The 11,419-nt window shown below is 40.0% G+C and overlaps 3 protein-coding genes across 3 annotated transcripts in view; 2 read left to right on the top strand and 1 right to left on the bottom strand.

Annotated features, from left to right (window-relative positions):
* The window catches only part of LOC109723193 (transcription factor VIP1-like), a 12,127-nt gene extending 10,615 nt beyond the window's left edge, over positions 1-1,512 (top strand). Inside the window, exons 3-4 of the mRNA XM_020251474.1 lie at positions 699-783; positions 922-1,512. Coding sequence (XP_020107063.1) covers positions 699-783; positions 922-1,172 — 336 coding nt within the window. The 3' untranslated portion in view covers positions 1,173-1,512. The remainder of the gene's footprint in view (positions 1-698; positions 784-921) is intronic.
* Positions 1-9,812, bottom strand: part of LOC109723190 (extensin-1-like) — a 15,620-nt gene extending 5,808 nt beyond the window's left edge. The window contains exon 1 of the mRNA XM_020251472.1: positions 8,442-9,812. Coding sequence (XP_020107061.1) covers positions 8,442-9,759 — 1,318 coding nt within the window. The 5' untranslated portion in view covers positions 9,760-9,812. The remainder of the gene's footprint in view (positions 1-8,441) is intronic.
* Positions 6,104-7,660, top strand: LOC109723191 (nodulation-signaling pathway 2 protein-like). Its single transcript, XM_020251473.1, has one exon. It carries the CDS (start codon positions 6,143-6,145, stop codon positions 7,463-7,465), a length of 1,323 nt encoding a protein of 440 aa, XP_020107062.1. The 5' UTR covers positions 6,104-6,142; the 3' UTR covers positions 7,466-7,660.

Raw genomic sequence — 11,419 nt, 5'->3', positions numbered from 1 at the left:
GAGCTGTGCCTGATAAGTAAGGCATCTTTTTCCTCTTGTTATTGTGTAGATACTATAACTGAAATGTGATCTGGATGGGGTACCAGCAAAAGGTTCCTTCATTCATTCCTCTAAAATAGATATCTGTTTGAAATGCCAAAACTTGTTGGAATACTGGAAATGTTGTTACTGGGTATAATTGAACATATTTGGATTAAGGATGCTAGTGAGGTCCATCATGGGCTTGTCGCTCGAGTAACTTTCAACCAGGAGTTAACATCTTGTAACTTTATGGTTTCCTTTCCGTCTTCTGTTGCTTTCTTGACTTGCTGAAAGTTACTGAATTTCTTTAGTAGATCCAAAAAAGTTTGCTGCCCTTTCTATGTGAGTCATCACTCTATTGAATCACGTTAGTCAAAGAAGATAGGCTAAATTACACTTCTGGTCCTCAAACTGTGAGGGGTGATACTTTAATACTTAAACTCTAAATTATCACCCGCCTCATAGTTTGAGAACCAAAAGTGAAATGAATATCCTTGTTTTCATTGGTCGTTTCTTTTCTTCTTTCCTGTTTATCTCCTTGTTTTTCATTTTGCTATTTGTTATTTTTCTACAGGAGTAGAACTATACACTTGGAATTTTATATTTCAAATTAATTTTCAATTTTTTCTTCAATATTTTACTATATTCCTTGTAATTACTACTTTCTTATAATTCAGAGAGAAACGACCGGTTTAACTACTGAGAACAGAGAGCTCAAACTGCGTTTACAGGCTATGGAACAACAGGCTCAGCTTCGAGATGGTATGTCTTTAATTTTATTTTCCAGTCGCACTTCCCTACGGTCTCAGAGTTTATTGACTGAATAAAATATCTACTAATCCAATACAACATTAAAGGATACTTCTTGTGAAAGGTGAAAGTTCATTTAATTCCATGCAGCTTTGAACGAGACATTGAGAGAAGAAGTGCAGCGGCTTAAGATAGCGAGCGGCCAACTTCCAAATGTGAGACTCAATCCCTTTAATGGAGGGATTCCGCGAGCCATGCCCTCTTATATCCCTCAGCTGCAACAGTTGCCCCAGCTGGGCAGTCATCGGCCTCCGCATCTTCATCAATCTCAGTCTCAGGCTTCTTCAAACAGCCAGTCTACTAGCGGTCAGTCTCTAAACGACTCAATGGATTTCATGTAGGCATACTCAACGGACTTAGTCAGGTGAAGAATATGGTTCATGAATATTGTATGCAGATGATACAATCTTGTTGTGGAATTGTTGTTGTTTGTATCATTAATTGTGATAATATCTATAGGCGACATATTTGACTGTAGATGACCCACAATTAGTAAAGGACCAAACTCTAGGTTAATGTTATTGGTGCGATATCGTTGACTATAGCCATTCCTATACTTTTACATTAGGTTTGATATATCTGTTATAACTCTGTAAAGAGATGTGTACTGTACAACCTGGTCTATTTTTATGTGGTGGCTGGTACTATAGAAATCGAAATCATCTAACTTATTTTATCTAACTGGTAAATTATTTCGTTGGTCTCGTATCCGCAATGCTAGATCCATTTACTTTGCTGTGAGAGATTCACTTTATATTGTAAAAGGAAGTGATGTGTGCTGCTCTATGAAATAGAAGTTTAAGGAAGCAAGCGTATGCTTTGTGTGGGCGGTCTTAGTATTAGTATTGTGGACACGTATGTGAGCTTGCCCCAGAAAATGCAATTTTATGTTATGGCATGCATCATCTTGTAAATTTGCAGTGACCAAATAATGGGAAATAAATGTCCCCAAATTGTTACTACCGCGTACTCACTATCCCAATGTTTAATGCACTTCCTTTTTCTTTTAATTAAGTTTGATTTGATTATGTACAGCGTACGAGTTCACCGTATGCAAGCAATAGTTTTTATTCAATAAATGAGATACCTTTAAAGTTTGTAATGTCCAATTTCAGCTTTAAAGTTCACGCACGAAACTGGAACTTATAACTCTTAAAAGCCCAAGATCGAGTACTGTACCTAACTATTTTATTAACACAATTGTATTAACAAATTACTTAAAACTGGATGTGGGACCTCACGTCTCTGTTAACTTTTCCTCTCACCCCCCTCACACTATATTTTTTTATTTTATTTTTTGAATTTTAAGATGATAAACAATTCACCCAATTATTGAAACCGTTGGAATTTGGCAACGTATAACAGCGAAAGTGGGACATAACTAATCAGAGTGCAATTTGCTATACAGTGTACCGACATGGTGAACACCTTGTATTTTCCATAGCTATTAATAAATGTGTTATTAACTTCTTAATTAACAAGCCTTTTATTTTATCTTCTACTCTGCTGTTTCAATATGGTTTGGGCCCAAGCTCTGGCTCCCCTATCAGGATTAAAGAATGACTTGCGCTATATATTATCATTAATCTAGTTTTTTGTATTAATTAGTAGTGGGCAATTAATTTGTTAAATATGTTTAGCAAAGTTTGTTCGTTAGCAGGGTTATGGAATCATCATGCAAAATTTGAACTTCCCGTCAAAGTCATCGTACAAAATTAGTAATTAAGGTGAGATTTTGTTACGCTTTTGCTATTTTGATTCTTTTGGACTTAATGTCTGTGTAAATTGAATGAATCTGTCGATTGCAGATTTTTTGTAATCTTGCATCAATGAAATTTATGATTTGATGAAATACAAGATATAGTACTAACTAATAAACTTTTGTACACCTTTCCGACTTTATGTTTTAAAAAGCGTTGAATTTACAACCCATAAACAAAAAGGGGCATAAAAGCAGTATGTGTACATTTGACCAGTGCAAATTTACGCTTATATATATATATATATAAAAAATTAAAAAATGAAACGCGCTTCAGAGCTCAAAACTGAAGATTAAAGATTAAAAAACTTGAAACTTTAGCTGCTGCAGAGAGCTGTTGGGATCAGTTTACTTATCAAAGCTTCTAGTAGAAACAACACTTCTCTAAACACCACCTCTCAGAAAACACCTCTTTGAAGCCATTAGTAATAAACTTCACAATGACTTCTTGATGCTGAGATCAGAGAAAGCAACAGAAACTGTTGTTCCCTTCTTCTTCTTCTTCTTTTTTTCTTTGCTAATAATTTTTCTGAAAGCAACAAAACTGCTGCTGAGAGCCTGTTACTGTTCACAGTTCACACCAGAAGCTTCCTCCAACTGCTACTTGTCCTTCTTGGTAGTTGGTGATGTTGGAAAGCCATATTCTCTACCAACCAAGTTGTGGACTTTGTTTGGGGACTGTGGGAGTGGGACAGCACTGCATTGAGGGAGCATCAACACTACTACATCTTTTTAAAGTCTTATTAAACACCAGGAAGGATCTAAGTAAGAGTACAACTACAACTCAACCTATGTGCATTGTGTGTACTTACTCATTCCTCTCTATATATCCACTCATTTCATCTTGAAGGACACAGAGAAAATTAAAGAAAGGCAATTAGTGCTGGAGCTTTCATTACACTTTATAATACTTAACCAAGACAGCTATGTAACTGTGAATGGACTCAATCATACAGTACTGGAATTATATTCCTACTTTTTTCTCTTTTTTTTTTTGGTGAACAAGAAATTGTCCCTTTGTGGAAGAAAGGAGGTATCTGAATGTTTTGTGTGATACTATATTTTTATGAACTATTAAAAAGCTTTGCCTTTATTATATACATATATATGTTTATGATTATGATTTATGAATATGAGAATGATGTGAAGCGCTCTCAACTTGCCGGCCTTTTAACTCTTTTTGTGTCACTAATAAGCAATAAGTTTAATCCAATCATTTGTGAGAGTTTTTCTTACCTTTTTTTTTTCGAATTATATGTATTATGATATTATTTGTGCTTGGCTTAGGAACTATTGTCACGTCATGAATTACTAGTTCAAACAACTATGCAGATGTAAGAATCTTCTGTAGTACTCTTTTACATAGGGAAAATGTTAAACAAGAACTTTGAGATTAGATATCAAATAACAGAAAACAAAAAAAAGATGTTAAAACCCTGCTAAGCCTTTTTGAATTGATTAGTACATAGATGATCATTTTCTAATGGACATATTGATTTGTCGGGTAAACAAATTAAGTACATGATGAGCAATCGTGACTACTCAAGCCTGACATCCATAGCTTCTTTTTTGCCCCGAAAAGTAACACCCAAATATTTGGTAAAACCTTTTTCTGGAAGTTGTTATTGTCGGTAATATGGCTAGAAAAAGCAAGAACTTTATAAGCTAACGGCCTCATAATAGATAAAATGGTTAGAAAGAAATTGTATTATTTTTCAGGATAAGAAAAGGAATATTTATCGTGTTCTTGAGGAGATCGTAAATTTTTGGACAGACTGGGAGAAGAGGGGAAAAGGCTGACCTCAACTGTAGGGAGATGTCAAGTTAGTTTTTGCTGAAAAATTTTTCTTCTCTTTTCGATCTGTTTTCTGTGTCTTTCTTGCTCTTATGGAGGCCTTAGCTGCCTCGGTATCTTGTAGCTAAATTCATTTTTTTATTGAATGAAATAGTTAATATGTTATCTTTTTTTCAAAGAAAGAAAAAGGAAAAAGAAGTTATTGTGGTTGTTAGCTTAGATGAACTTATTTGACATAGCAACAATTCCTTTTTACGCATCACAAAACAAAACTAAGATAGAATCCAACTATAATTACTGTATTTATTATAGTGCGTGCATCTCTAATTATATTTCATTTACACCTCCATTCGATCAACTGACTCATAAATGTGTACTGGGGTACATAAATTTTAGCTTCATAGCCGTATGCGATCAACTAAAAGGAGAATCCAACGCAAGAGTCATGAACTAGAAAAGAAGAATATCTCAATTTAATTTGGGGTTTTCTTCTCAAATTCATTACTAGGCGACATTATTGTTTCGCTTTCATTCCCAAAAAATCTATATATATATGGACATGCAGTTTGGTGTAATTCCAATTATAAATCGTAGAGTGAAGCTATATACATGTCATTTTCCACATTGTATTTTCTCAAATGTTTCATAGAGAAATTTCGTATGCATATGTAACACCTCAAATTTGATCAATATTCACAATTGAGCTCTTATAATTGTTTCTTTATAGCTAATAATCATTTAAAAATGTTTCTTTGTGCATTAGAACTGGCGAGGTGTTCATATAGTAGAGACACAATGCCAACTTTATTATTATTTGGCCAAACTTCAATTTGTTTCCTTATAGTTTAATGCATTTTCACTTTGTCATCATATGATTCAAAAAATTATACTTAGCTATTCTATTGTTTTATTTTTATTTTACTAAAAAATTATGCTGTCAAATAGAAGAATAACGTATTTTTTTTTTAAAAAAAATCATAAGGTGATAATACTATGGTAAATTTATACTGTGAAATAAAAATGAAATCACATAATAATTAAGTGTAGTTTCTGAAACCACATGACATAATAAAATACACAAAACAATAAAATAATTAAGTATACCGACAATTCCTAGAGCAAGTGGTAAAAGATTTAGTGGTTGATACCCGAGACCCAAGTTCGAATCCTATTTGATTTACATTTTTAGCTAAGTTTATTTCTAAATGAAATAAACGAAGCGGGTAGCGTGCTACCTATCTCTCAAAAAATAATAATAATAATAATAATTAAGTATAATTTTACAGTATAATAAATTAAAGTTTATCCTTATTACATTCATATTTGCTGATCACTTCACTGCTCCCAAAAATGGGAGAATATACGGCAATGTGTTTGTCCTCGGTCTAATGGCTAACGTAAGCGACGAGCGCTATCGATCGGCATATTCCATGCCCACATTACCTCTTCCTCCCAACACACACGCACACACACACAACACCAATACGTTGCCGAATATATAATACATTTAAATAATAATAAATACACCTATATAATTTTTTTTTATGAAGCTAAAAGAAACCAGTGCCGACCCCATAACAGCCCAAAAACTTCTTTGTGGGCCCGACCGTGACAGGACCCTGGCATCGTGTGGGGCCCACTTCGGAGAGTTCACACCCAATAGGATTCGTGTATATAATAATTATCTCTTATCTCTAAGATCACAAGGAAGGAAGAAGCTACTTTGTGTGCGCGGTGTCCCACAACCGAAGCCATTAATGGAGGCCATTGCATATCCCCAAACCCCTCTCTTCTCCTTCTCAACGGAGCACGATGAATCAATCTCTGATGATCCAGTGGGGTGCACGGATCCAACGGTGCATACGTACCTCGGTGAGGAACACCCACACGCAAATTGGCTTTTCCAAGGGCCCGTTTTATCCCTCGAAGAGAACTTAGTAGCAATTCAAGAAGAGCTCATGGAAGAGAACAGCTCGAGTGATCTGCTCTTAGCCGCAGCCGACGCGGTCGAGTCTGCCGACTCCGACCGGGCCCGGTCGGTGCTCGACCGCCTCGACCGGCTCCTCCTCGCCCAATCCGGTTCGACCGGCTCGTTCGACCGGTTGGCCCATTACTTCGCCCGTGGCCTGCGGTCCAGGACGGCCCATCACGGCCCACGGAATGAGTCCAAATTGGGCCGCTCGGACTCAGTCCATAACATGTCGGCCCATCAAATGGTCCAGGAGCTCTCGCCGTACGTGAAGTTCGCGCACTTCGCGGCCAACCAGGCCATTCTCGAGGCCACCGACGGTGACGACGACGTCCACGTCATCGACTTCGATGTCATGGAAGGGATCCAATGGCCGCCGTTAATGGCGGACCTCGTGGGTCGGGGCCCGGCCAGCTCGCTTCGCATCACCGCCGTCGTGAAGGACGGCGACGCGGTGGACTCGGTCCACCGGACCGGTCGTCGGCTTTCAGAGTTCGCCGAATCCATCGGTTTAATGCTCCACTTTGATTGGATTTCAATGAACGATGGAGGAGATATTGAGAGAATTGAACTGAACAGTAAAAGAACGTTAATAGTTAGTTGCATGATGCACCAAGTGCAATGCCCGAGTAGGAGCTACAGATCTCTCAAAAGCTTTCTTCTTGGAGTAAAAAAGTTGAGTCCCAGATTGGTAGTGTTAGTAGAGGATGAGTTGTTCAGATGTAGTAAGAGCGCGTTCGACTCATTTTCGGGGTTCTTTTGCGAGGCACTGCACCATTTCTCTACTACTGCTGACTCACTCGGAAGCAGCTTCTGCGGGGGCTACAAGATGGGCCTGAGGATTGTTGAGAGGGACATGTTGGGGCCCAAAATAGAGGATTGTGTGGGCCGGGTTGAATATGGGCCTGGAGAGAAGTGGGCTTTGGGTGAGGGGCTGCATGGATTCGAGGGTTTTAGGCCTATTCCTGTGAGCGGTTGTAATGTTTCTCAAGCTAAGTTTCTGGTGGGGTTATTTAATAGAGGGTATGGGGTGAAGCATGAGATGGGTAGGTTGGCTTTGTGCTGGAAATCGAGGCCTCTGACCACAGTGTCAGTTTGGGTCCCTGCATGATGCCTAGGGTTTGGGTTCGAATTAATCCTCACCGTTCTTTTCTCGCATCGAACGCCCCGGATGCAGGAGCAATTGCATGATTTGAGTTAGAAGCAGTAATTCATATATATCGGGTCGCTTTGCTTCCGAACTTTGTATCTAAGCTTTTGTACTAGAAATTAGTCAATGTATTCCCCTTTGATTCTCTACTGTAAAGTGTAAATTCCAATTCCTTTTTTTTTTTTGCTCTCTCTGAAGAAGTAATGTTTGTATAAACTCGATGATTAATGCATCTATTTTAGTAATGGTGTGTCCAACATTGGGGATTACGGCGTTAGCTCCGGGAAGGGGCCTACATTTATTATATGTTCACTGGTCCAGGCTCATTACCGGCTCGGTCAAACCAAAACAAATTGAACCCAGGGAAAAAAAAAAAAATGAAAGAAACTGAGGCAGAGCATTAAATAATATAAAACAAACGCTGCATTAGAAAGTGATTACGATACAATCGCGACAAAGACACCGTGGCTAAACCAAATCTAGGACTTATATGCCTGATCGGTAATGCGAATTAACATTCCTCTCTTATTCCGTATTCTGGGATACTACGTACGTACTGAACCACACACTACTCTTCACGAAATATAGCCAAGAACACGTTATACAATTCTAGATAATCAACTTGTTCTTTCTGATGCTCTTCCTCTATTCCGGTCTTAGTTGTAGGGCGGCGGTGGTACCCCGTAGTGATGCTGCTGCGGTGGCGGCGCGTGCTCGGGAATGGTGTGGTACGGCGGCAATGGTTTGTGATGCGGGTGCGACGAAGGCGGAATTGCGTAAACCGGTGTCGGTGAAGGCGGAGAATTGGAGTAGGGGACGTGGGATGGGGGAGGAGAGGATTTGTAGGTAGGAGGAGGGTAATGCGGCAGGCCATGCGGAGGTGGAATTGCATAAACCGGTGTCGGTATTGGTGGAGAGTTGGAGTGGGATGGGGGAGGAGAGGATTTGTAGGTAGGTGGAGGGTAATGCGGCAAGCCATGCGGAGGAGGAATTGCGTAAACCGGTGTCTGTGGAGGCGGAGAGTTGGAGTAGGAGACATGGGATGGGGGAGGAGAGGTTTTGTAGGTAGGAGGAGGGTAATGCGGCAGGCCATGTGGAGGCGGAATTGCGTGAACCGGTGTCAGTGGAGGCGGAGAATTGGAGTAGGAGACGTGGGTTGGGGGAGGAGAGGATTTGTAGGTAGGAGGAGGGTAATGCGGCAGGCCATGCGGAGGCGGAATTGCGTAAACCGGTGTCGGTGGAGGCGGAGAGTTGGAGTAGGAGACGTGGGATGGGGGAGGAGAGGATTTGTAGGTAGGTGGAGGGTAATGCGGCAGGCCATGCGGAGGCGGAATTGCGTAAACCGGTGTCGGTGGAGGCGGAGAGTTGGAGTAGGAGACGTGGGATGGGGGAGGAGAGGATTTGTAGGTAGGTGGAGGGTAATGCGGCAGGCCATGCGGAGGCGGAATTGCGTAAACCGGTGTCGGTGGAGGCGGAGAGTTGGAGTAGGAGACGTGGGATGGGGGAGGAGAGGATTTGTAGGTAGGTGGAGGGTAATGCGGCAGGCCATGCGGAGGCGGAATTGCGTAAACCGGTGTCGGTGGAGGCGGAGAGTTGGAGTAGGAGACGTGGGATGGGGGAGGAGAGGATTTGTAGGTAGGTGGAGGGTAATGCGGCAGGCCATGCGGAGGCGGAATTGCGTAAACCGGTGTCGGTGGAGGCGGAGAGTTGGAGTAGGAGACGTGGGATGGGGGAGGAGAGGATTTGTAGGTAGGTGGAGGGTAATGCGGCAGGCCATGCGGAGGCGGAATTGCGTAAACCGGTGTCGGTGGAGGCGGAGAGTTGGAGTAGGAGACGTGGGATGGGGGAGGAGAGGATTTGTAGGTAGGTGGAGGGTAATGCGGCAAGCCATGCGGAGGCGTCTGCGGAGGGTAAGGATGTTGGTGGCGGTGCGGCGGAGGATACGGAGACGGTAGTGGGGATACGACAGGCGGTAAAAGGGTCGGCGGAGCCGGAGGGTAATGCGGTAGGCCGTGTGGAGGCGGTGCGTAGTGTTCGTGGGGGTAATGTTGGTGGTGGTGGTGGTGGCGGTGGCGGCGGTGGTGAGGGCTGAGAGGAGGGTGAGCTGGTGCTAGGGGTACTGTCGGAGATGGATTCGGACGTGGGGAGTAGTAAGGCAAGGCGGCATTACAGCAGTCGGAAGCGAGGACTAAAGAGATGATGAGAGCAATGTAGAAGGTAACGAGGCGCTTGGTGGGAGGCATTTTTCTTTCCATCAGGTTAATTGGAATGATGCTGTTGGATATGTTGATTGTTGCAGTACCACTACGAGTCTCCGGACCCTTTATATAGGGGAGAGTTTCAGTGTTCCGGGCCTTTCCTGGTCTTCGGCGTGGAAAATGGAGCAAATTACTGAGCCTGTGCATGCATTTATCATATTAATATTACTAATTATTTTGTACTATTTTCACATTTTAGATTGGACGAATGAAAAGTGCCCGTCAGAGATGTCAGAGAACGCGGACATTGTTGCAGTGGACCGAGACCGGCAGGTTTTAAGTTCGGTGCGCATGGTGTGTAACACATTCGTAGAGTCCTTTGGGTTTTTCTTTTTAAAAAATTTGTCCATGTTAATAATATTACTACTATACGCATCCACAAGTGACAAATTCCTATTCAAGATAATCTGTTTACATGAACTTCAGAGCAGCGTTTGTCAATGGTTCTGCATAGGACGTGCTTGCTATGTTGAAATTATTATTATTTTTTTTATTTCTTGTAAACTGAATTACTTACCAGTACAGAGAAAATCATATAATCATAGTTGCTTGAGAACATACAATATAATTTATAAAGCAAAAAAGCTTAAAAATGAAATTACCAAATTAATCCTTTAATTACTCATATAATGTAATAGATTGCTTCCATGCTTGATTACCATCCATCTACTGTGTAAATGATGGGTTGTTGGGGTCAAGGCCATATTAATATGCATAGGACAAATAATTGTAGATGAATTCAAAATTTCCCATTTTTTTATTTTGCTTTTTTTTGTTTATAGACCTATGTTCTCATCAGTGGATTTGGACCTAATGCTCAATCATGGGAGTGGTGTTTATGGACTTTCTCTTCTTCATGAGAAAACTTTTTATGGGTCGAAAGTAGGAATAATAAAGAAAGCTCCTTCCATTTTGATATGCAAAATAAGTTAGACTACAACCTAAAACCTACGAACTGATTTACTGTATTTTGAAAAAATAACTTAAATGCCGAATATGCAATTCTATTTACACATTTGATCATAGTCCTAATTTTTTTTCATAATAAAAAAATTACGATGAGTAAGATATATATAAATGAATAATTTAGTTTGGCATTCAAATAAAGTCTAATTAAAGTTCATTATATAATATCATGACATTCTAGAGAGAGAAAGAGAAAGAGAGAGAGAGAGAGTTGAGCTAGAATGCTATTGGTAGCAAATGGGCTCCGTTGCCATTCATTTTTTTTCGATGATGAATCCTCTAAATCGACGATTGACGCCATTGAACATGATTTATATGACTGGAAGCATTTAGAAACGAAATTTCATACTTTTTCGATATTGTTCTTTTGTCTATCAAGTGGACACAAAATGAACGGTTGAAAATGAATATCGTTTTAAAAGTGATGATAGAAATCTTGTAATCAAGATCGAGAATATAGATCTTGTTGTAAATAATTTAAAAAATTTTCTAACCAAAATTCAATTGATTGGGATATTTTTGCACTGTTAAATAAGAAAATGCTAAATATCGATCATTAAAATTACAAATTTTTAAACTCTTTGATCATTAGGTCAATAATGTTGAAAAGATTTAAAATTTGATTCTAGATACTTCAAGTGATATAGATCATGCTCAATAATGCCGATCATCGATTTGAAAACTCCACTAT

This window comes from Ananas comosus, linkage group 17 (assembly GCF_001540865.1).
Source record: "Ananas comosus cultivar F153 linkage group 17, ASM154086v1, whole genome shotgun sequence".
In the NCBI taxonomy this organism is placed as follows: domain Eukaryota; kingdom Viridiplantae; phylum Streptophyta; class Magnoliopsida; order Poales; family Bromeliaceae; genus Ananas; species Ananas comosus.
This window is presented reverse-complemented; position numbering and strand designations above follow the sequence as displayed.